The following is a 25,928-nucleotide window of genomic DNA, read 5'->3' as shown; positions in this document are numbered from 1 at the left end:
TGGCGGGAGCATATATTGCTACCATATATAGCATGGAGGGAAAATATAGTGTTACCACACATGGTAGGGAGCAACCTATAGCATTACCAAATACGATCTGGAGGGAGTCTATAGTAATACAATATCGAGGTGGTGTATAGTATCACCAAATATGATATGGAGGGAGCGTATAGCATCACCAAATATGATATGGAGGGAGCGTATAGCATCACCAAATATGATATGGAGGGAGCGTATAGCATCACCAAATATGATATGGAGGGAGCGTATAGTAATACGATATGGACAGAGCGCAAAGTATCACCATATACGATATGGAGGGAGCATATAGTATTACCATATATGATATGTAGGGATTGTATGGTATTGCCATATATGGGAGGGGAGCCATGATACTACAGTATATGGTATGGAGAGCCCCTATGGAGGCAGCCTACGTCAATACCATGTACGGTCTGGAGAGAGCCTATAGAAAAAACCCCTGAAGCTATATATATATATATATATTGGCATGACCCTACAGTTAAAAATATATGTTAGACAACATATAACATTATACTGTAGAAAGAACCTATACTATTACCATATACAGTGTGGAGAAAATCCATAAAATGGAAAAGTTTTATTTGGCCTCTGAAGCCGGACACGTGCTGCGTGTTGTCATGGATTCCTAATAAAGCTTTTCCTTTTTCACGGATGATGACAGACGGGTTTTATTCGAGTCCTGACTGTGATCCCGGCTCTGGGCATCAGGTTTATTTGTCTGGGCCTCCTGGCACTTCACTGCCCTTTATTTGTTGGATGGTCCAGAGCCTATAGTGTTCTTGTGTGTGGTAGAGAGAAGGAACCTGCAATATTTCTGTGTATGATATGGAGATTACACTTATAGCATTATCATCTATGTTACCAAGAGGACCTGCAGCATTACCATGTAGATTAGTAAATCTGTGGCATTACTATGTAGAGTACAGCGTGAGCCTATAGTGTTACCCTATACAGTAAGGAGTTGGATCCTATAGGGATGTAGGCATTCTAACATTTATGGGACTTGGTGAGAATTAGGCTACATTCACACTTCCGCCTTTTTGCATCAGTCACAATCAGTTGTGTGACTGATGCAATAGATGCGTTGCAGATAGTGGCACAACTGATGTGACTGAGGCTATGTGCGCACGTTGCGTACTGGCCCTGCAGAAATTTCTGCAGCGATTTAAAGAGCACACGTGCGCTTCAAATTGCTGCAGAAACAGTCCGTAATGGAAAAAAAAAAAGCCGATTCCATGCACTCTGACTGCAGCTCCTTTCATAGACAGGGCGGGGGATGCAGGCAAAGCGCAGGAAAGAAGTGACATGTCACTTCTTAGAACGCGTGCTTCGGGCAGCAGCCGAAGCGCTGCGCTCTAATACGCCACGTGCGCACGGCTCCTGCACAATCTCCATAGATTGTGCAGGGGACACATGCAGTTACGCTGATGTGCAGATCGCAGCGTAACTGCATGCAATTACGCAACGTGTGCACATAGCCTGATGCTGCAAAAAAAAGGATCCATTGTTTTGTTTTTTTACTGTTTGAGAGGGTATCGGCTGATCGTTCACAAAAGCCGAGCGATCAGCTGATTGTTCCAGCCGCTGGAACTGAATTTACAGTCGATCATGTTTTTTTACTGTGGGCATGCTCACAGAAAAAAAACAATCTGCCGCACACAAAAAAAGTTGCATTGTGCGTTGCTCCCGTCCAACGGGTCAGTCACTCCACGACGGATCCGTCGCGGGACGGATGCAACGCAATGCTATCAGTCAGTCTGTCGGTAATAAGTCTATGGGGAAAAAATGGGTTCCTGCAAAATCTATTGCTAGATACCGTAATTCCTCAAGGCGATGGATTGTGACTGATGTAAAAAGACGGAAGTGTGAACCTAGCCTTACTCTTTCCCCTCCGGCTCATGCTGTGATCACACAACTAATATTTTTAGCCACTTTTTCTTTTCCGCCACATAGAAAAATTTATGGGTCAGGTACAAGGTAATTTCTCTCGTCCTTTCTGGATCCGGTTATTTGAACCAAAGCGACGTGTTAATCCACTAGATTAAAGGGATCCGTGTGGGCCACAGAGTAAAGAGGGAGGTTCCCTATGTGATGTGTTTTTAGCCAAATGGATATTTCGGGAAATTGTAGAGACGCCAAGGAGGTATCATCTGCCCGGTCTGAAATCTGATGAAAAGTCGGCCTGTTACATCACTCACAAATGTTTTTAGATGAGTCTATATAAGGCCTATACAGTTAGTGCTGGGAGTATAGGGAGGCTGGGTGGAAGAATACCGCCCGGCAGAAAGATCCTGTACTGCAGGATTTAGATTAATGGCTGCAATTTGCAATACCTTACATAGACTTTGCTGTAAGTTTACGGCTCCTCTGCGACTTGGGGGTCAACGTAGCTGTAAACTATGATAAAAGGCTTAGGAGGACGAATTGACTTAGCTAGAGACTTGGAGGAAGACAGACGCCTGGGGCATGAGGTCGGCACATCGACCAGGAGAAGCGCGGCCTCCGCTATTCCTCTCTTTGCTGTATCACTGTCTTGTGGGCTCACACTGTCAATATTTTATGATCATTGTGTCGTCTGTATGATCATCTGTCTGACATTTTTACATAAAGATTTTTCATAGCGGACTCAACCTGATGAAATATTAAAGGTGCAATCCTTGTTACTCGGCTGTCCATCGCGCCCGCTGCCCTGTAGGTCACGGGTGGCCGTGGATTGTGGCTGATGTGTGCCCCATGTGGCAGGTGAATCCGAATAAACGCTTCTGATTTGTGGTGTGCTCTGCGTTTCTCTGTGGAAGACGGGTTGCACCTTTAATACCACAAAACGTGGCCGAGAACACATTCATCACTGCATGCGGATCATCACATTCTGCATATAATCACATTTTGCTACATTCAATCTTGTATTTTCTGAACTGTATCATCTATGTAATGTCATTAGTCCAATAATCTTGTTTTCTATTCCGAGAAGGCTAAGTGTGAAGTCACAACAGATCTACGGAGCTGGGGCAGAGATTTTTTCTGATATTCTTTGTGTGTGATTTCACACAGTGGTCACAATCTCTGCTTGATGGCAGTGAATGGGAAGGAATATTCAGGTTTATACGGGGATATCAGTGGGAAAAATTTGCAACTAATTATATGAAGCTTTGTTGTCGATTTCCCCCTTAACAATGGGTTAAATCAACTGCAAAAATATGTACTGCATATTTAAATTGCACACTGCAATCTGTTATCCACTGCAGATTTTTTTTTCTACAGCATTTTGGAGTAAATATCATCCATTTTTCTAGTACTGTAAGGCTACTTTCACACATCAGTTTTCTGCATTCAGGCACAATCCTTTTTTTTCCTGATACAAAGGATCCGGCCAAAAAATGTAAAACCGTATCCACCGGATCCGGTTTTTAACGGATCCGTTATGCCGGATGCGTACAAAACCGGATCCGGTGGATACGGTTTGCATCCGGTTTGTCCTTTTTTTTTTGAAGGATCAGCTTTTTAAATTAATTTGGTGCATGCGCAGTTTACAAAAACGGATCCGGTAGCCGCATCCATTTTTTACCGGATTCGGCGTCCATAGGCTTTCATTGTAAAACATGCCGTATCACGCGCGATGCGGTTTTTTTTGCCGGACAAAAAAACGTTGCAAGACACGTTGCCTCCAGCCGCCGCTTTGATAAATTTTGCCACATCCGGAAAAAAACGGATGCAACGCAAAGCCATCAGGTACAATCCAGTAACAATGCAAATCTATGGGGATAAACCGGATGCGGTACCGGATCCGTTTAACCCGTTTTTTTCCGGATTGTACCTGATGGAAAAAACTGATGTGTGAAAGTAGCCTAATACAGTGCAAATTTTGTGCTGTCCGGATGGAAAATCTGGTTCGTATCAAACCTATTGTTGACGTACCCTTGGGGTAAATTCAGACACTGCAAAACTGCAGATGTGTTGCAGGAATTTCTCTGACTGTCCAATTCATCTCAATGGTGCTTGCAGAAATCCACGTGCTACATCCAAGACAACCCCTGTTCAGATGAAAGGAACATATATTTAGCCTCAGAAAATCTGCCATAATAAGCCTTATATAGTTAGGGTCATACATATTTGGACAGTGACCGAATCCTCATAATTTCAGCTCTGCAGGTCACTATATTGGATTTAAAATCCAGGTGAAGTGGAGACTTTCAGGTTTATTTAAAGTGAATCTGTGAGGTCCAATATGCACCCAGAACCACGAGTAGTTCTGGGTGCATATTGTTAATCCCTGCCTGACCGTCCCTCTATATACTAGCATGGACAAAGAGATCTTTAGAAAAAGTATTTTCTAAAGATCGTTAACCTTATGCTAATGAGTGAGGGGCCTAGTCCCCTGGGCGTTAGTTCCCCTTTGGAGTCGGCCCTATTAGCATGTTAGTACACCAATGTGAGCCCCTATGGGCGTGCTATCATGCTAATGAATACGCAGCGTCACAGGATGATCTCACCTCTCCACCGCCATCGCGTCCGAGGGGGATTTCGATTCAGTGCGCATGATCCCGGAGGTTCAGTCATGTGCACTATGAAGCCGGGTGTGCACGTCCTGGCTTCAAACTGAAGTAGTGCGCATGACCCAAACTCCGGGGTCATGCGCACTGAGCCAAAATCCAGCGTTGGACGCGATGGCAGCAGAGAGGTGAGTGATATCATCCTGTTACGCTGCACATTCATTAGCATGATAGCACACCCACAGGGGCATACTAATAGGAGTGACTAGCCAGGGGAACTAACGCCCAGAGGACTAGTCCCCGCACTCATTAGCATACAGTAAAAGATCTTTAGAAATACTTTTTGTAAAGGTATCTTTATCTATGCTAGTGTATACAGGGACAGTTAGCCAAGGATTAGCAATATACAACCAGAACTGCTCGTGGTTCTGGGTACATATTGGACCTCACAGGTTCCCTTTAAAACGGTTGAACAAAAATATCCTGTGAAATGTTTAATAATTGCAACCATTTTCCTACAAAGACTCCTCATTTCAGGGACTCAAAAGTAACTTTACCATAATTTAAATATTAATTTTTTATCTATGTTGAGAATCCTTTGCAGCAGTGACGCCTGAAGTTTTCCGGCCATGTGAAATGCTGCTCGATGGGCTGAGATCTGGTGATGACTCGGCCATTGCAGAATATTCCAGTTTTTTTTGCTTTCACAGGATTTTTTGGTTCTTTGTCCATCTATCGTGTGAAACTCCATCCAATCATTGCTGCATTTTGTTCAATCTGAGCAGAAAGTCTCTCCCTGTGCACTTCAGAATTCATCCGGCTGCTTCTGTCTAAACTCATATCATCAATAACCACTAGTGCCCCAGGGTCTCTGAATGCCCGGCCTGCGCACTGCCTCCGCCATGTGTTTAAGAACCGCTCCAAGCCTTCTCCAGAGTTTTTTTCCTTCCATCATTCTGGTAGAGGTTAATCTTAGTCTCATCTGTTCTCTGATGATTTTCCAGAACTGGGCGGCTTCTCTAAATGTTATTCGACAACCTAATCTGGCCTTTCTATTTTTCAGGCAGATCTATGGTTTGCATCTTGTGGTGACCCCTCAGTATTTGCTTTAAAGGGAACCTGTCATCAGAAATTTGGCTTTCAACCTAAACGTTTCCCCCTCTGCAGCTCCTGGGCTGCATTCTAGTAAGGTTTCTATACTTTTTGTGCCCCCTTTTAAACCAAAAAAAATACTTTATAAAACTGTACCTTTCGGTTTGAAAATCTTGGAAATCATCCATGGGGGCGGGCCGTGTGGCGTCCGTTACTGTATCTTACGCCGTCCCCCCATGCTCCAAATCATCCCTCAGGACGCCGCCCACTGCGCCCGAGGTCCCGTGCACGCCAGGACACCTGGTGACGTGGTCGCAGGCACGAGAGTATGGGCGGCGCTGTGATTGCATCGCAAGTGCCCGCCCATACTCCCGTGCCCGCCCTTTCCCCCACTGCCTCCAGCGTTCTGCGCCGGCCTGACGTCACCTCCTTCCCATCGTACCCTGCAGCAGGAAATAGATGGGAGGAGCGGAGCAGGCCACCACAGGAGAAGCGGAGGATCTGAGCGACGTACAGAGGGGAGAGTGCGCCCACGAGAGTATGGGCGGGCACTTGCGATGCAATCACAGCGCCGCCCATAACCTCGTGCCTGCGACCACGTCACTAGGTGTCCCGGCGTGCACGGGACCTCAGGCGCAGTGGGCGGCGTCCTGAGGGATGATATGGAGCATGGGGGACGGCGTAAGATACAGCAACGGACGCCACACGGCCCGCCCCCATGGATGATTTACAAGATTTTCAAACCGAAAGGTACAGTTTTATAAAGTATTTATTTTGGTTTAAAAGGGGGCACAAAAAGTATAGAAACCTTGCTAGAATGCAGCCCACGAGCTGCAGAGGGGGAAACGTTTAGGTTGAAAGCCAAATTTCTGATGACAGGTTCCCTTTAATGAACTCTTCTCTTTATGGGAGACCTAGATACTGAAACACCATCCTCCTGGAGAGACGTCTTCACTTGGGTGGATGTTGTGAGGTTTTTATTTACACCATGGAGATGCTTCTGTAATCATCCACCACTGTTGTCTTCCAGGGATGTTCAGACCTTTTTTATGTTCCCAGCTCCCCAGTGTTTGGTACAGTTTGCAAAAAAAACAAAACAAAACACAATCTATTCATTTCACCACTTCTACCAGTTCTGCTATCTCTCTGATGGATTTCTTTTATTTTTAGCCTAATGATGGTCTTTTTCTCTTCCATGGAGAGCTCCTTTAACTGCATGTTGTTGGCTCACAGAACAGCTTCCAAATGTAAAATTCGCACCTGGAATCCGCTCCAGACCTTTTACCTGTTTAATTGATGATGGATTAATGAGGGAATCGCCAATGCAGCCCATGACAGAGTTTTTGAGATAATTCTCCAAGTACTTTTGGTCCCTTAAAAAAAAAACCAAAAAAACAGCTACAAGTTAAAGAGCTGTAATTCTTAAACTCTTCCTCCATTTAAGATGTGAATACCCCCAAATTAAAGCTGAAAGTCGGCACTTTAAGCCCATAATCATTATAGAACTGGATTTGGAATATGTTTTGTTAAATGGCTAAAATTCCAAAACGTGTGTCACTGTCCAAATATTTCTGGACCTAACAAGATTTAACTGCAAAAAATTGAATCCAATCAAAATGGTTTTCTGCCTGATGGGATCTGATTTCTACATATATTTGGAACTAAATACATGTTTTTAGAAGTCATGAAAGGGCAGACACATCAGACACAGGTGCATAGTGCAGAGTAAGGAGGTGTTCACACATCCATGCAGGGCATTAAAGGGGTGGTTCACTACTCTGCTATAGTAGCCACATCCCTGTAAAACTGATGGGTATTGATAGGGATGGCTTTTTTCAAATACCTTGTTGAGCCAATTCTGCCTGTGAGTGGCGCTATTTCAATCCACTCATCCCCATGAAGTGCCCTCCAACCCCCACCCCCCCACCCCCCCAGGCTCTGTGACCTCTGAGATCCAGTGATGTCAGGTCACCTTCCAGTTGACCTGACATCACCTAGGCCGCCCCAGTCTTCCTGAGTGACTGGGCTGTGGCTGTCGTTTCACCGCTCATCTCAGCGCAGCATGTCCCACACTCTCCTTCACTGCAGAGTGCCACAACCAGGAGGAATGCTGGGCTGTGACGAGCAATGAAACTCTGCCCACAGCCCAGTCACTGAGGAAGACTGGGGTCGGCCTAGGTGATGATGTCAGGTCAACTGGAAGTTGACGTGACCTCACCGGATCTCAGAGGCTACGGAGCCTGGGGAGGGGGGGGGGTCAATTCATGGGGATGAGTGGACCGCAATAGCACTGCTCAGAGGCAGAATTGGCTGAACAAGGCATTTAGAAAAAAGCCTTCCCTAGCAGTTTTACAGAGATGTGGCCACTATTGTAGAGTAGTTAACCACCCATTTAAGCAAACCAGTGCAAATTGTGACTAAATTGTTGCAGGTTTACCACTAATCTCACTTTATACATTGCAAAGGATGAAATCTACAGTAAAAATCTGGATCATAACTTGACAGGCAGTGGATCTTAAATAAAACTGCAGTTTACAAAGGTATTTTTTTATTAATTTTTGCAAAAATGTGGCAAAAAGACATGAAAGAAGCAACCTACATACAGTAGATGATGTCGGGGAGAGAAAGATCCGTCCTGTCGGTGTTTCAATGGACGATCATTTTTTTTTTCCCCGAGAGATAAACCTCTGCGAGACACTGGGCCGGGGTTTCCTGGGTATTGGAGTATCGGGACAGATGGCTGTTGGCCAAACGATAGTTCATCCGACAGCTATCCAAGTGTATGAGGGAATATGAGCGGCCTCTCTTGTAACGAGCCCTGCAGCTTTGTAAGCAGAACATGATTCAACCTATCGATGTAAACAGTAAAAGCTTCCATTCACTGCAAGGAATTGTACCACTAAGTATATCAGAAAGCCAAAGAAGTTACAGTTGCCTGTTTTTTATTACGTTACTTATTTTGTGCAATACTGGCAATCTCTAAAGCCAGGGAAAAAAACCTACAAAACCAGCTGATCTGGAAGACCACGTGATGGTTATCTGCACCATTTCTTATATTGGTTTCTATTTCACTGCTACAGCAGGTTTTTTAGGATTTTCCATAATCTTTTATGAAAAATGATGGCGCATGTGCTGTCACTATTCTGCAAGGTACAATGACCAGCTATTTCATTGTGGTATATGTCAGTGCCCAAGAAGGTGTAGGAGGAGTGAATCCTGTTAATGGACTTGCTATGGGGTCATGCGACAGTCCAGGTTTGTCTCTTTGCATTTACGTAGCGGGACGGTTTGCCAGATCTATGTCCATGGAAGAGTAGAGTTGGCCCCTGGGGACAGGAAATTGACATTAACGGGAAACCTACATCAGACCTTTCTGACTTGGGTAAAAAGTCTAGCAGGCATGGAATCTTTTCCTTTTCCATCACCCCTGTTTCCCTGCTTTAGGCTGGACTCAGACGAGCGTATGGCATCCGATGCGACAGGCTAATGACCCCCGGACTCTCAGGTTCTGCTGCGAGCGTGAGCCGAGTGTCATGCGACTGACCCGATCTTGCAATCAGGTCACAGCTGTGAAGCTGAGGGCGGGCGCTGCAGAGGAGAGGGAGGGGTTAATCCCCCATCTCCTTCATTGTCAGCCTGTGCTATATCACACTGCACTGGGATAACATCCGAGTGCAGTCCGATGTATTTTTCGCACCCATTCACTTGAATAGGTGTGAGGGAAACGGCTCTAGCAGAAAATCGCAGCATGCTACCGCTTTTCTCGCATCCAGAATCTGAATGCGAGAAAAGCTTACCAACTACTCTCCCTCATTCACTAACATAGCTCCGAGTGCAATGCCAGATTTTCTCACATTGCACTTTTCCGATTTTCACGCTCGTGTGAGAGTACCCTTAGGCTAAAGCGAGCTTTATACGCTGCGTCATCGCTAGCAATATCGCGAGCGATAGCACCCGCCAACGTCGGTGGCTCGTCACGTGGTGATCGCTGCCGTAGCGAACAATATTGCTACGGCAGCGTCACACGCAATTACCTGTTCATTGACGTTGCTGTGGCCGCCGAACAATCTCTCCTTTTAAGGGGGAGATTCGTTCGGCGTCACTAAGCGGCCGCCCAATAGAAGCGGAGGGGCAGAGATGAGCGGCCGGTACAGCCCGCCCACCTCCTTCATTCCTCATTGCGGGCGGCTGCAGGTACGATGTTGTTCCAAGTTCCTGCGGTGTCACACATAGCGATGTGTGCTGCCGCAGGCACGACAAACAACCTGCGTTCCAAACGAGGAACGATTTTTTAAAAAATGAACGACGTGTAAACGACGTACAATTTGACACCTTTTTGCGATTGTTACTGATCGCAAAAAGGTGTCACACACAACGACATCGCTAACGAGGCCGGATGTGCGTCACCAACACCGTGACCCCGACGATATCGTTGTGTGTAAACGGGCCTTAAGGCTACACGCTGACGGGTCACATGACACTGAAGTTGCAGTATCTCGCTATGATATCACATCTAACGATTTCCTGTGATGTCATACGACTTGCTCGTCATAGACTTCAATGCAAGTCTCAAGCAACTGCAACTTATTTGCAACTTCTCAGAGATTTGGTTGTTTTAGTTACGGCGAAATCTCGGCACTAAAATAGTCGTGCGAGAGAAACTTGCACAGATATTTTTGGTCATTCAACTTGTCTGAGAATTGCTGTCGTGTCGTTGTGTAGCCCCTAGCATTAATTGATTGCATACACGGATGAGGGCTCCTGGGTGCACCCTCGGTGTGGCTGGCATAGTGCTCTTCTCTGCCCCTTCCATCAAAAGGCCTCACACCTGTCTTTCCATTGTAGCTCACCTGACAGCATTCTCTTATCCAGAGCAAATGCTGCCTGAATTAAATGCCCAGTATGACTGCCGCAGACAGGTGAGAGGATGGCTGTACTGGCACGGTGTGCGTGCACTCACTGATCGCCTGCAGTGTCCGTGCTTGTGTCCTGTCTGCAGCAGCTTCTTGCTACACACAGATTTGGATAAGTTATACACATTAGGGATACAGGGAAGCAGTCTAATACAGGGCAGGGTCCGAACTCTTAGGATCAAGATGCTCTTTTGACCACTGAGAGATAAACATTTATCTGCCTGACTAGGAATTTGTTAAACCACTAACCTGCTGACCGACAGTATAAGACTGGCGTCTCATGGACCAATAGAAGAATTTACTGACCTTTTATATAAACCGTAAAATTGTGTTCAGAAGTGAATGCATCAAGACGTTTCCCCTCTCATTCCCCACACCCTGGAGGTATAGGTGATGGAGAAGTCAGAGGAATTATATACCTTTCTATTATATCCTCGAGTGGACGCTTTTGACCGTAATTTCTGATCTTTTTGGTGAGAAATTGTCAGTAAGATTATGACTATAGGGCACCAAGGAAAAAGTTGCAACCCTTCTACAGTCACTAAAAAACTAACATAATTCCACATGGATAAGGTGAAGTGGCAGCCACAAGACCCTCATAATAGTGACAGGCACGGCCCCAAGATACCTTTGTATTAGTGGCAGACCCCAATATACAACTGTAACAGGAACAACAGGGTCTACAGTAATAATGTAAGTGAATAGTAGAGGACTATGACTTTAGTGGGTGATTTTTGGTGCCCACAAAGAACCCACTACACTATTAAATTCTGGTTATTTTTCCCTGTGCCATAGGTTTTCCACCTGTGATACTTCTGTTGTTAGAGTTGTTTGGTTTCGCAAAAACAAAAACATTCAGCCAATAAAAAAATGGCATAAATATGGCGCCTTTCAGCCATGTTGCAGCTGCCGTGTCACAACTGCTACATTTACAGGCACCCAAAATAACTTAAACCAATCAGCCATGATAAAAAACCACCAAGGGGCGATTTAAATAACACTGGTGACAGCGGCGCCCCTCAGAAGTGGGGTTTATTATTCAGCAAGGGGACAGTGATCAAGCTGATTTGTTAGAAGCAGAAAAAATGGGCCAAGAGTAAGGAGCTCAGTGACGTAGAGAAGGGCCAAATAGTGAAGCTGAGCATCTCCGGAAGGGCAGGTCTTGTAGGGTGTTCTTGGTATATTGTAGACAGTACTGAGCATCACCAAATCTGGTCCGGAAGAAGCAAGTGATGACAGGATTGTGAGCACCCAGGACTCATTGATGCCTGATCCATGCGGCCTCACTTACAGGACTTCACCCGCCCAAACATCCGACAAGCAATGGCTCAAATGTCGATGAACCACCATAAATAAGATGGTTTGTAACAATGATCCAATCATGATGTCAGACTAAACCAGCAGATCAGAAAAGGAAAAATGAAAAATAACAGAGTGAACTGCAAAAAGGGACAAATGGTCAAAAAAAGATGCGAGTACACAGAATATGTGGTCAGCAGTGGCCTCATCCGCTGTTGTGTCCATATATAATTTTCAATCAATGATCGCAGGAGATGGGCAGAATCCATAATTTTTCTCAGCTCGTGTGCAGCTTCTAAGACTCGTTTGACATTTTGGTGCTGGAAACCATAGGGTTAATGTCGTCCAAACCTCAGTGGGTCGGAGCTGTTTTGGTGGCACAACTTTAGGTGGCTTGCAGATATCACATCCATATTTATGTGTTACGTTCTTTAAGGGAATCAGAGTTTCTTTTCTTTACACGTCTGTGTAATTTCAGGTTCTTTTTAAAATGTGATGGAGGGGCGGGAGCCCTCGACCCGACCCAGCCGTACCACACCTGTCAGCCCAAGGGTGACCCCTGCACTGGTGAAACGACCTCGCTTCCAGACTCTGGCGCGTTTTTGGGAGGGTCAGGATGTGTTGGCTCGCTGGACAGATGGACTCCTGTATCTAGGCATTATTAAAAAGGTAACTTTTAATTTTAAGGTGGTTTTAAGAACTAGGATTGTTTAGTTTGAAAAAAGAGAAGGCTGAGAGGAGACTTAATAGCGGTCTACAAATATCTGAAAGGAAGTCACAGTGCAGAGGGAACCTCCTATTCTCATTAGCACAAGGAAGTACAAGAAGCAATGGGACAAAACTTAAAGGAAGGAGATTCAGATTAGACATTAGGGAAAACTTTCGGACTGTGAGGGCAGTCAGGGAGTGGAACAGGCGACCACAGGAGGTGGTGAGCCCTCCATCAGTGGAAATCTTCAAGCGGAAACTGGATAAACAAATAGCTGGGATGATTTAGGAAAGCCTGCACTCGCAGGGGGTTGGACACGATGCCCCTTGAGGTCCCTTCCAACTCTACCATTCTATGATTTAGTAATGGCTTCCTTCTGGGATAGTGAACTAGCTGCAGCCTACAGTGTGCACGCTTACGTGTGATGGACAGGTCTGCGCTCAAGTCCGGTGATGCCCCAGTTTGGGGCTGGTGAAAAGCCTTAAGGAAGAATTGCAACTCCAGAAAAGAAATGTGTCAGAGGTTGTGATCCGTGCGATCAACTGCTAAGGATCTAAAATAGAGAGACAGACGCGATCTGTACACTGCTCACTTCCAAAACTGAAGGATGGATCCTAGACATTGTACTGAGCCCGGAGGCCGCGCTATGAGCCCGGAGATTGTCTGAATTTAAAGGCTGTGATCCATCCTTTAGGTTCGGAGTTGAGACGTGCACCTGATGGTTTCTGCCTGTTTTAGTGATCGTTGAGGTCTTCCCGATTTTAAAGAAAAAAAAAAAAAGTCATACATGTTTCTGTGTCGTGTCAAATTATTGTGGTTGTGCAAATACAAGCATAGGAGTTTTGTTTCTTAGTTTTAATCACTTGATTCCGTAGAGCCAATTTCCATTTTTACGTTTCCATTTTTTCCTCTTCTTCCAAGAGCCATAACCTTTTTTTTTTTATTTTTTGGTCGACATGGCTGTGTGAGGGCTTGCTTTTTGCAGGAAGAGTTAGGGTATGTGCGCACGTCTCTGCGTTCTATTCCGCAGCGTTTAAGTCACTGCATGGGCGTCTCAAAACGCAGCCGAAAAGCTGCGTTTTGAAAGCATTGTGCGTGCGGAATCATGCGTTCTGTATGCTTGCTCTGCCATACACAGAATGGGAAAAGCATCCGGAACGCACAAAAGAAGTGACATGTTGCTTTTTAGAACGCAGCATTTTGGCAAAATATTTCAGCAGCCGAAACGCTGTGTTCTAAAACGCAACGTGCGGATGGAATTTGCACAATCTTCATAGATTGTGCTGGGGACGCAGGACGCATGCATTTACGCTGCGGTGCAGAACATAGCGTAAAAGCATGGAAAAAAAAGCACACGTGCGCACACAGCCTTATAGTTTTGACAGACAGCCTTCATTTTACTACGTAATGTTTTGAAAAATAAGAAAATAATTAAAAAGTGCAGTAAAATGGGGAAAAAAATCTTTCAGGCTGAGAGGAGAGCAGCCTCCAGGGTCAGCAGAGCGTTAGTGAGCCATTGGCTGCCATTAGGAGGAGCAGCAGCTCCAGGGCGGCACAGGACACCGGTGCTGGACTTATACTATGTAGACGGCTGCAAAAGAGTTTTCCATTTTTAAAAAAAGACAAAGAAAGGAAATGTGATAAAATAATAGAAGATGTAATAGATTTAGCCACCGTTCTGTTGCACCTGTCGTTCTAGGTTTACTTGGCTGCAGCAGTACTTATACCATGCACCACTGAGGCCAGTGATTGGCTGCAGCGGTCACGTGTAGGCAGCACGTCGTCAGTGCAGCCAAGTAAGCATAAAACGGAGAGTTCACCAGTGCTGTAGATCTGAAAGGGTAATTTTAGAAGTGCAGAAAACCTCTGTAAGGGCTAAGACCTTTCACATAAAGTGGACAATGCGCCAGCATGAATATATGTATGTACGTCCTGCACGGTCTTCCATCTACTCTATCTTTCCTGCCGTTCTCTTCTCTCTGGTTCACGAGCAGGTGGATAGCTCACAGGAGACGTGCTTAGTTCGCTTTGAAGATAATTCCCAGTTCTCCGTGCTCTGGAAGGACATCTTCCCCCGTAAGAATCTAATTCATTCCCTTATGAATGATTAATGGATGATTGCTGTGTATCCTGGAAGCCGCCGTAACCTGTTCTTCACTCCCTCAGCTGCTGTGCCCGGAAAGGAGCAGCTCTGCTGTGTGTGCAACTCGCAGGCGTGCACCCCCGACAATAGGCTGGTGCATTGTGGGAAGTGTAAGCACGGTAAGTGAGGCGAGGTGTTTGGCACAAGCATTTGCACCCCTGTGGTACTGAGCTCTGCTTTATTTCACAGCTTATCATCAGGAATGTCACGTGCCCAGTGTGCCATGCGAAACAGATAGTGCAGGGAGTTCCTGGATGTGCAGACAATGCGTCTTCGCAGTGGCAACCAAGGTTTGTGCCATCCCTCATCTTCCTGCCATTCTCACTATGAGATCCTCCTATTCAACCATCTGTCGTTCTTACAGAGAGGTGGTGCGCTCAAGAAGGGCCCCTTTGCACGCTCCATGCTGCAGATGAAGCTGTCTTTGCCCTATCAGCTGAAGTCTTTAGAGTGGGATCCACTGCACCTAATCAATAAACAGCAGTGTTACTGCTACTGCGGGGGGCCTGGAGAGTAAGTATGGCGTAAGTAAAAATGGTGGGGGGCGGTATCCATAGGGATAGGGTGGGTGGGTACAGCAGAGTAAGTATAAGACGTGCACACAGGCGGTGTCCTTAGGCCGTTACCCCAATATATACACATAGATCTCTGTCCCCGCAGATGGAACATGAAGATGCTTCAGTGCTGTCGCTGTCTGCAGTGGTTTCATGAAGCTTGTACACAGTGTCTGAGCAAACCTCTTTTATACGGAGACAGGTGAGTGTGAGATGTATAGAAAGGACATTATAGATTCCCAGTTCCAAATACAGGGCCTCCAAGCCTTCCAGACATTGTGCGGAGCCACAGTCTGGAGCCCAGACGCTAGATAATAAAAAATGTGTCATTAGATGCTGACAAACGCCTGCAGGAAAAGGGGATGTGACCTTGGTGTTTATTGAAAAGTCCACTTTTCTGTTTGGCAGGTTTTATGTTTTTGAGTGCTCGGTCTGTACGAGAGGTCCAGAAAACGCCTGGAGACTTCCTCTGGGATGGTGAGTGTTACAGGATTAATCACGCAGATAATAACTATATATTCAGAGGTTTGTATAATGACCGTCCCTCCCATCCGGACTCTGGATGACACGCACGTTCAGATTTCATGTGCATTGTTTGGATAACAGGTCAGTGCCATCTATTATTCCCTGTTATCAGGCATAAGGCAGAAGGTGATTGTAAGTTCAGTAAGTGAGAGTAATGAAAAAAATTCCCTGTGCCCTTAACCTCTACATTATATCACATCAATCCACTGTTAAGCATCTACACAAATATTTTATGTAATTTTGATATTTTTGCAGCTTTTTTTTTTTTTTGCACATTTGTTTTATCGACCTCCTATTTACTTTCTACCTTTCCCACTTTCACAGTAACAAATAAGGCAAAGTGATGTTGTTAGGTGACATTGCAGATACATAACGGGACGTCTTCTCTCCGGCAGGGTGGATGTGTCGCACCTCGTCCTCTATCACCTCAGTATTTGTTGTAAGAAGAAATATTTTGATTTTGAGCGTGAAATCTTGTCTTTTGTGAATGAGAACTGGGAGAGTCTGCTACTGGGAGAAGTAAGTTATCGCAGGTCCTATTGTATAAAGGTGCAGCCTGGGCTCCTCAGCCTCCTCCTCCTCCATAGCCTTCTCCTCCATAGCCTTCTCCTCCATAGCCTTCTCCTCCATAGCCTTCTCCTCCATAGCCTTCTCCTCCATAGCCTTCTCCTCCATAGCCTTCTCCTCCATAGCCTTCTCCTCCATAGCCTTCTCCTCCTCAGCCTTCTCCTCCTCAGCCTTCTCCTCCTCAGCCTTCTCCTCCTCAGCCTTCTCCTCCTCAGCCTTCTCCTCCTCAGCCTTCTCCTCCTCAGCCTTCTCCTCCTCAGCCTTCTCCTCCTCAGCCTTCTCCTCCTCAGCCTTCTCCTCCTCAGCCTTCTCCTCCTCAGCCTTCTCCTCCTCAGCCTTCTCCTCCTCAGCCTTCTCCTCCTCAGCCTTCTCCTCCTCAGCCTTCTCCTCCTCAGCTTTCTCCTCCTCAGCCTCCTCCTCCTCAGCCTCCTCCTCCTCAGCCTCCTCCTCCTCAGCCTCCTCCTCAGACTCCTCCTCCATAGCCTTCTCCTCCATAGCCTTCTCCTCCTCAGCCTTCTCCTCCTCAGACTCCTCCTCCATAGCCGCCTCCTCCTCAGACTCCTCCTCCATAGCCTTCTCCTCCATAGCCTTCTCTTCAGCCTCCTCAGCCTCCTCCTCCTCAGCTTCCTCCTCCATAGCCTCCTCCTCCATAGCCTCCTCCTCCATAGCCTCCTCCTCCATAGCCCCCTCCTCCTCAGCCTCCTCCTCCTCAGCCTCCTCCTCCTCAGCCTCCTCCTCCTCAGCCTCCTCCTCCATAGCCGCCTCCTCCATAGCCGCCTCCTCCTCCTCAGCCTTCTCCTCCTCAGCCTTCTCCTCCTCAGCCTTCTCCTCCTCAGCCTTCTCCTCCATAGCCTTCTCCTCCTCAGCCTTCTCCTCCATAGCCTTCTCCTCCTCAGCCTTCTCCTCCTCCTTAGCCTTCTCCTCCTCCTCAGACTCCTCCTCCTCAGACTCCTCCTCCATAGCCGCCTCCTCCTCAGACTCCTCCTCCATAGCCTTCTCCTCCTCAGCCTTCTCCTCCTCAGCCTTCTCCTCCTCAGCCTTCTCCTCCTCAGCCTTCTCCTCCTCAGCCTTCTCCTCCTCAGCCTTCTCCTCCTCAGCCTTCTCCTCCTCAGCCTTCTCCTCCTCAGCCTTCTCCTCCTCAGCCTCCTCCTCCTCAGCCTCCTCCTCCTCAGACTCCTCCTCCATAGCCGCCTCCTCCTGAGACTCCTCCTCCATAGCCTTCTCTTCAGCCTCCTCCTCCTCAGCCTCCTCCTCCTCAGCTTCCTCCTCCATAGCCTCCTCCTCCATAGCCCCCTCCTCCTCAGCCTCCTCCTCCTCAGCCTCCTCAGCCTCCTCCTCCTCAGCCTTCTCCTCCATAGCCTCCTCCTCCATAGCCTCCTCCTCCATAGCCGCCTCCTCCTCCATAGCCTCCTCCTCAGCCTTCTCCTCCATAGCCTTCTCCTCCATAGCCTTCTCCTCCATAGCCTCCTCCTCCTCAGCCTTCTCCTCCTCAGCCTCCTCCTCCTCAGCCTTCTCCTCCATAGCCTCCTCCTCCATAGCCTCCTCCTCCATAGCCTCCTCCTCCATAGCCTTCTCCTCCATAGCCGCCTCCTCCTCCATAGCCTCCTCCTCAGCCTTCTCCTCCATAGCCTTCTCCTCCATAGCCTTCTCCTCCATAGCCTTCTCCTCCATAGCCTCCTCCTCCTCAGCCTTCTCCTCCATAGCCTTCTCCTCCTCAGCCTTCTCCTCCTCAGCCTTCTCCTCCTCAGCCTTCTCCTCCTCCTTCTCCTCCATAGCCTTCTTTTCCATAGCCTTCTCCTCCTCAGCCTCCTCTTCCATAGCCTTCTCCTCCTCAGCCTCCTCCTCCTCCTCAGCCTCCTCCTCCTCCTCAGCCTCCTCCTCCATAGCCTTCTCCTCCTCAGCCTTCTCCTCCTCAGCCTCCTCCTCCATAGCCTTCTCCTCCTCAGCCTCCTCCTCCATAGCCTTCTCCTCCATAGCCTTCTCCTCCATAGCCTTCTCCTCCTCAGCCTCCTCCTCCTCAGCCTCCTCCTCCATAGCCTTCTCCTTCTCAGCCTCCTCCTCAGCCTCCTTCTCCTCCATAGCCTTCTCCTCCTCCATAGCCTCCTCCTCCTCAGCCTCCTCCTCAGCCTTCTCCTCAGCCTCCCAGACTTTGTATACCATTTCTGTGAAGCTGTGATACAGAGAACACTATGATATTGTGGTTGAGTTTCATGGATTGTCCCATAAAGACCTCCCATTTATACTCACTACTTTGGCAATCATATAGGTGGGTCTGTCGCTTGAGACCCCCTTCTATCACCTAGAACAGAATCAAGCTGTCATAGTTATATAGGTTGAAAAAAAAAGACCTAGGTCTGTCTAGTTCAACCTTGTCCTTTTATTACATTCAGCTTACAGATACCCCTCGCTCGGACAGGTACTCCCATCTGCTTCACGCCTTGACAGCTGAGAAAGACAGGTAAGAAGCGGCTGGTTGGGGTCCGTGTTCACACACATGGTCGACTGTGACTGTTCCGGCCCATTGTTTTGTGACAATATTCATCAAGTGATGTCTGATAACTGCTGGGCATCTCTGTATGTTATGGGCATGGCTAGATGTAGTTATTTATTTTAAGCTTTGCCATTAAATAACGTTTCCTTCCTGCTCGTAGATTTATCTCTGGGAAGGAGATTAAGAAGAAGAAGTGTCTTTTTGGGCTGCAGAGTCGCGTCCCCCCTCCCGCCCCACAGACGACGGTGACTGAGCTGAGGCTACAAGAGACAGACGTGAGAGGCTCCACTCCTTGTGTAAGGTGAGGGACCCCGACCTGCTGGGTGATCTGGTGCTCCATGCAATACTCATATGAAACATTACTGTGTGTGTGTATATATATATATAGATCATGCTGCATTCAGTGTCTCCCTTCACCTCCGCAGCGAGCGGATATAAAGATCTCTTGCAGTTCCCTTTTAGGGAGGATGGGGGTCCTGAGAAGTCCCCCACACAAAACAAAAACACCAAACACAGAGAAACGGACTCGGAAGGAGAGGCAGAAGCTGCAGAGAGCTCTTACCCAGGTAACGTGGAGGGGTGTATGGAGCGTGGCAGGTAGTGGATGTGCTGCGAGATCGACATGACATCTGTCCTTGTTATAGGATGCGGTACAAAATCCTTTCAGTTGTAACCAGGAGTACCTGGGATTTCGCAGTAGCGCCTACAACTTCCGACGTATTGGAGCACGCTGCCTGCAGAGGTAAGACACCCGACCGATAAATAACTGATTGCATTGTATGTGGTCTGGTGATTCCTGTAATGGCAGTTTATGCTGCAATATAACATCGTCTGCTTGTATGTTTCCACATACTGTACATTGTTAAAGGGATTGCCCATGTGCGAAATATTTATTTATTTTATTAAATGGGTTAGAATAGCTTGGAAAATTTAAAAGAAGTCACTGATCCACCACCGCTTCCTGGTTTTTGTCTCTTTTTACCAGCGAAACATCCATTAATTGTCTTCTTCTTATTCCAGCCCTCCAATTAGGATGTTCGCCTCTTTCCATCCGTCAGCAAACACTTCTGGGACTGTGGCTGCTTCCCTCCAATCTAGGTGCGTGCGGTCAGTTTTCAGTGACCGGACAGGAATTTGAGGACTACAACTTTATTATTTCGCATCTGATATTAAAAGGGAGTTTCCACTTCTTTTTTTATAACGTTACCAGAGAATAGAGATACTTAAAGAACTAATCCAGCCACATTTATCCTTGGGATCTGATCCTGGTCCAGTGCTGTGCTCTAACTGTCTCCATTAGGCTATGTGCGCACGTTGTGTAGTGTCAATGCTGAAAAATCTGCTGCGATTTGGCAGTGCATGTGCGCTTCAAATCGCTGCAGAAACACTGCGTAATGGATGCAGTGTGTCTGCAGAATAGATGCCGATTTCATGCGCTCTGGATGCTGCCCCCACCATAGACCGAGTGGGAGCAGCATCCAAAGCACACGAAATAAGTGACATGTTACTTTTTTGAGCGCAGCGATTTGGATCAAAATTTCAGCATGCAAATCCCTGCGCTCAAATGCAACGTGCGGATGAATTATACACAATCTTCATAGATTGTGCTGGGGATGCAGGATGCATGCGTTTACGTTGCAGTGAAATATGCAGTGTAAATGCATGAAATCGTAACATGCGCACATAGCCTTAGACCAGAAGAGACGACACCCATCATTGCACCCTACAGAACATGGATGGCCTCACTGGTCCGGTCACTGGTGGTCACTTCTGGTCTGGCAGTTTGGTATGGTTTGTTTATTTTATAAGTATCAATATTCTCTAGTAACTAGTGGAAAATACCTTTTAATTAGATACTGTTCATACTGAGACTGATCCTCGCCTATTAAAGGGAACCTGTCAGGTGCAATATCCACCCATAACCCGAGCAGTTCTGGGTGCATATTGCTAATCCCTGCCTAACTGTCCCTGTATCTAGTAGCATAGATAAAGAGTTCTTTAGAAAAAGTACAGTATTTCTAAAGATCCTTTATGATATGCTAATGAGCGCAGGGACTAGTCACAAGGTTGTTAGTTCCTCCGCTCATTCTGCCCTCTTAGCATGTTAGCACGCCCACAAGGGCTATTCAATGCCCAGCGTCATCAGCGGTGATGCACATCTGTGTCCGTTGTCACCTCTTGAGAACGCCGGGCTTAGGGTCAGTGGGCATGATCAGAATGCCCAGCACTTCCTATGAAGCGGGGTGTACGCGTCCCGGATTCAGAGAGGTCTAGTGCGCATGACCGAAAGTGCCGGGCATTCAGAACATGCGCACACTGACCCTAAGCCTGGCGTTCTCAAGAGGTGACAACAGAGACAGAATATAATAGTTATTCTGTATTTGCCTATTTAGATGTGGTTCGTTTATCCTGATTGCGGCGTTGTCCACATCGCTACATGGTCTCATTAAGTCATTTGGACGGATTTTGTTCTTGTATCGGCATAACAAGTTTTTTCTGTCATTTATCGCGTTTATACGGTGATTTACATTCTTAGATAAAAACTTTGATGAAAGCAATTTGCTGAAACGTCAGTTTAAAGTTTTCTTTGAATGTGCCACAATAAATACAATTTTTTTTGGAAAGATTTTTGTCTATTGACTATTTAGTGTGAACAGGATTCTATATTCTGGTTAACAGAGACAGATGCGCTCGTCACTGTTGATGACAATGGACATTTAATAGCATGTTGTGGGCGTGCGAACATGCTAAAAGGGTGGAATGAGTGCAGGAATTGACACCCGTGTGACTAGTCCCTGCGCTCAGTAGCATCTCATAAAGGATCTTTAGAAATACTTTTTCCTAAAATGTCTTTATCAGTGCTGCTAGATACAGGGACAGTTATGCAGGGATTAGCAATATGCACCCGGAACTGCTCGCGGTCCTGGCTGCATAGGGGACCTGACAGGCTCCTTTTAAACAAGACCGGTGTGAAAAATGTTGCTAAAATTAACATCTAAAATAGCATCCAGCACCCTAGATCCTAATGACGAGGCGATCTCTGGTGAAATCTGAATGTTTTCTCTGCTAACCTTCAAAATAATGAGGGAATTTACTAAGCAAAATGCACCAAAAACTGTCTCACATTGGTCCATAAACCGGTGTAGAAGCCGCAAATGCAGCTTATTATATGCGGTAAACAGTTTCATACCTCATTAAAGAAAAAAGGGTACGTGACTATGAAAAGTCGTAAATCGCATCAAATGTTTGAAATGCAGAAACCGATACGCCGCATTGCAAACGACTGAAGTAGAGTAAGCCGTCCAAGAGGTGGCGTAATGATGATAAGACGGGTTCTATGTCTCAGACCGCTGACGCCATTGTGGGTGAGCCTCTCACAGTTCTCCGTTTTCTGTATTTCAGTGAGGTGTCTCCTGCAGTCTCAGAAGTGTCTCCTCTGCTCCCCGAGGTGGTGGAGCCACAGATTCCTGTTCCAGAACCGTCCTCGCCTCCCGCACCTCCATCCTCATCCTCCTCCGATGGCTGCGAGTGGTCAGGGTCACCAGAGCAGGGCACCAAGGTGCTGGCCCGGAGGGTCACTGCGGAGGGGGCGATTGAATATTTAGTGGAAAGGGAAGAAGGGGAAATCTTCTGATTCCTCGGTATCATGGAAATCCACACGGATCACGCGCTCTACTCAACCATGTGCTACCTGCGAGGATCCCACGATCTTGGCTTATTGTATATACAGTTCTCCAAGGCCGATCCTGAACTTTCTGTACACGCGTGTACATAGCGCTGCTTGTGATTCTCGTCGTGTCACGTGTTTATACAGCGTCAGCTCGCCGAGGCTGCATCACATCACACATGGACAGATTGACGACATGAAGGAAATCTGAGCTTTTTATTTTGTATTTCATAATTTACTATGTGGGATTGAAGGTCCGATGTTCTGTCCGTTCTAGGCTCTGGTTTAAGATGGTGTCTGTTTGGTTCTTTGTCTATTAGACTCTTCATGGAAAATCACATACATGTCTGTCTGGGATTATTAAAAAAGAGACACAAGCTTTCCTTCTCTGTTCTGATCTGTTGCGTGTTGCGCCATTCGCTCATCACTTATTTTCTACATAGTTGATAAGTTTGAAAAAAATACAGAGATGCGTCAGGTCCAACATTAAATGCTAACATGTTGATCCAAAGGAAGGCAGAAACACCATGAGACAGAAGCTAAATTCCTTCCTTCTGCCAATCAGACCACTTCCCTGGATCAATGTCTCATGTCTAGTAATCAGAATTTGTAATATATTTATCAAGACAAGCATCTTAACCCTTATAGAACGTGTGCACTGAAGCGATTATACCAACATTGTGTAGCTGAGAATTCCAGAGTCTTACTGCTCTTACAGTAAAGAATCCATACTCTCACTGCTCGTGCACTGAAGAATTTGTATCTAAAATCATATTTGATCTACATCATCTGGACTGGTTTTAACCCCTGTTCTTCCTTCCATTGTTTGTATGTAAAATGTCGAAACCTTCTAACCATTAGATGTAGAGGATGGCCCCCTTGTCAGTGTCGCAAGTTTGTGGTAACAAATCCATCATCTCACTGCTTATGCAGCAAATCAAAATCTTACTGCTGAAACACTAAAGAATACATCATTTCTCTGCACTTACAGTAAAGAATCCATAGTCTTGCTGCCAGTACGGTAAAGAATTCAGTGTCTCTCCTCCAGTACAGTAAATAATCCATAGTCTCCCTGCTTGTACAATAGATAATGCATAGTCTCCCTGCTTGTACAATAGATAATGCATAGTCTCCCTGCTTGTACAATAGATAATGCATAGTCTCCCTGCTTGTACAATAGATAATGCATAGTCTCCCTGCTTGTACAATAGATAATGCATAGTCTTCCTGCTTGTACAATAGATAATGCATAGTCTTCCTGCTTGTACAGTAAAGAATCATTAGGCTCACTTCTTGCACAGTAAAGAATCCATTGTCTCACTGACCATACAGTAAAGAATTCATACTCTCACTGCTGGTAAAATAAAAAATCCATGTTATCGCTGCTGTTACAATAAGGAGTCTATAGTCTGACTGTTCATACACTAAATAATTCATAGTATTGCTGCTGGTACTGTAAAGAATCCATAGTTTCACTGCTGGTACAATAAAGAACCCACAGTCTCCCTTCATGTACAGTAAAAAAATCTATAGTCTCCCTGCTTGTACATGAAAGAATCCATAGCCTCACGGGAGGAGGTGCCGGACCGAGAGCAGCGACACCCATCATACTGGACAGCCCTGCAGGTGAGTATAATAAAGGTGTCTTTTACGTTCATAAGGGAAAAACCTAGTGACAGGCTCCCTTTAAAGACCTCAGGATGGTGTATATAGTGAATTGAAGGATTAATTAACCCCTTCTTTATTGCAATCTGCTGAACACTGCAGGGACTGCCTTGGCAGTAATGGATGACCGCATAGTACAGGCTGATACTGAAAATATCTCAGTGGAGGGGCACAAGATGTCATCCACCCAACTGTGCACATGGAGATCGGTGTCCACTGTGGAGACTTGAAAGGAAGATTATGCGCTCGTGCCCCGGGCCAGGATTTCTGCCTCTAGTAACATTATACATGAAATACGGTTTTCTGGGAATATAATTCTGTGTTCAGTCACCTCTCAGCCTGCGGTCCATCGAGACGTCACCGCTGCCGGCTGTCATGTCATTATACACGCTGGTAAGCGGAGAAGTGTCAGGAGACCATACGGCTGGGAGCAGGGACACGGCCGGGAATCCTCAGTACACGAAGGAGGTGACGGCTTACACTGTCGACTGAGGATGACTTTTTTAGCTGCACATCGAATGTTTAACTGTACAGGGGAGTGCACCAGACTGTGCTTCCAATTACAGAGGCCACCACAAAATGATGGATCTCATGCAGTATAGGGGGTCATAATTATTTTTTTTACAATGGATCCACACAGTGGACAGATCTCTAGTCATCGGTCCGGCCTGTGGCCATGAACACTGCGTGTCCCTAAGCTAAGTCTTTCCATTATATTTATCATGTTTTTTTAAAGCATGCGGCGTCTTTCGTTGCCTTTCCTCTGTTGCTGCAAGTCACTAGAAAAATCTTAGGTTTTTGTACTTTTTTTTTTTTCTTCGGCGCTCCATTGGGAGACCCAGACGATTGGGTGTATAGCTACTGCCTCCGGAGGCCACACAAAGCATTACACTAAAAAGTGTAAGGCCCCTCCCCTTCTGGCTATACACCCCCCGTGGGATCACGGGCTGCTCAGTTTTCAAGCTTTGTGCGAAGGAGGTCAGACATCCACGCATAGCTCCACTGTTTAGTCAGCAGTAGCTGCTGACTATATCGGATGGAAGAAAAGAGGGCCCATGCTAAAGGGCCCCCAGCATGCTCCCTTCTCACCCCACTCTTGTTGGCGGTGTTTGTTAAGGTTGAGGTACCCATTGCGGGTACGGAGGCTGGAGCCCACATGCTGTTTTCCTTCCCCATCCCCCTGAGGGCTCTGGTGAAGTGGGATCTTACCGGCCTCCAGGCTCTGAGGCCGGGCTCCATCCACAGACCCGGAGATCCTGCTGGATACGGAGCTAGGGTGCCGTCAGGGACAAGGCCCTGCAACATTCAGGTACTCTGTGTCCCCGTACAGACAGGCACAGACACACTCCAGCGTTGCTGGGTGTTCTAGTGCGCCGGGGACAGTAGCGCTACGCGCTTGGGTTATACTCACTGCAGCTTAGCTGAGTGAGTTTATGTGTGGGGAACTACCGCGCCGGCCGCCCCCGGAGACTGCGGCGCGGCTGAGACTTGTGGTGCGCCGGGGACTTCGCGCCGACCGTGCTTTTACGACGGCAGCGCTTATAAATCTAGTCCCCGGCTTCTGCGGCCTAGTTACGTTTCGTTCCCGCCCCCAGCCCTGTCAGTCAGGGAAGGGGAGAGACGCTGTACAATAGTCAGCGCCGAGGGCTGGAGTCTTATTTACATACTCCAGCCCTCTCACTGGGCACAGTGGGACGCCAGTTTCCCGCTCTTTGTCTGCAGCACGCCCACGGCCCGCCCCTCTTCACAGGACGCCGGCAGCCATTCC

General features: G+C 46.8%; 1 protein-coding gene across 7 annotated transcripts in view; it reads left to right on the top strand.

Moving 5' to 3' along the window:
• PHF1 (PHD finger protein 1) overlaps positions 1–22,874 on the top strand; it is a 44,246-nt gene extending 21,372 nt beyond the window's left edge. For 5 of the 7 annotated variants that reach the window (XM_075323194.1, XM_075323191.1, XM_075323189.1 and 2 more), the window contains exons 2-15: positions 12,318–12,510; positions 14,533–14,624; positions 14,715–14,810; positions 14,881–14,981; positions 15,056–15,204; positions 15,352–15,447; positions 15,654–15,722; positions 16,166–16,289; positions 18,728–18,795; positions 18,989–19,129; positions 19,280–19,394; positions 19,473–19,570; positions 19,849–19,926; positions 22,231–22,874. In XM_075323194.1, coding sequence (XP_075179309.1) covers positions 12,335–12,510; positions 14,533–14,624; positions 14,715–14,810; positions 14,881–14,981; positions 15,056–15,204; positions 15,352–15,447; positions 15,654–15,722; positions 16,166–16,289; positions 18,728–18,795; positions 18,989–19,129; positions 19,280–19,394; positions 19,473–19,570; positions 19,849–19,926; positions 22,231–22,462 — 1,635 coding nt within the window. In that variant the 5' untranslated portion in view covers positions 12,318–12,334 and the 3' untranslated portion in view covers positions 22,463–22,874. The remainder of the gene's footprint in view (positions 1–12,317; positions 12,511–14,532; positions 14,625–14,714; positions 14,811–14,880; positions 14,982–15,055; positions 15,205–15,351; positions 15,448–15,653; positions 15,723–16,165; positions 16,290–18,727; positions 18,796–18,988; positions 19,130–19,279; positions 19,395–19,472; positions 19,571–19,848; positions 19,927–22,230) is intronic. The other 2 variants (XM_075323196.1, XM_075323195.1) reach the window with 2 other exon arrangements.
• Positions 22,875–25,928: the final 3,054 nt, after the last annotated feature.

Source organism: Anomaloglossus baeobatrachus, chromosome 9 (assembly GCF_048569485.1).
Source record: "Anomaloglossus baeobatrachus isolate aAnoBae1 chromosome 9, aAnoBae1.hap1, whole genome shotgun sequence".
NCBI classification, from domain to species: Eukaryota; Metazoa; Chordata; class Amphibia; order Anura; family Aromobatidae; genus Anomaloglossus; species Anomaloglossus baeobatrachus.
Note: the sequence above shows the minus strand (reverse complement) of the source record. Positions and strands in the feature narration are given on the sequence as shown.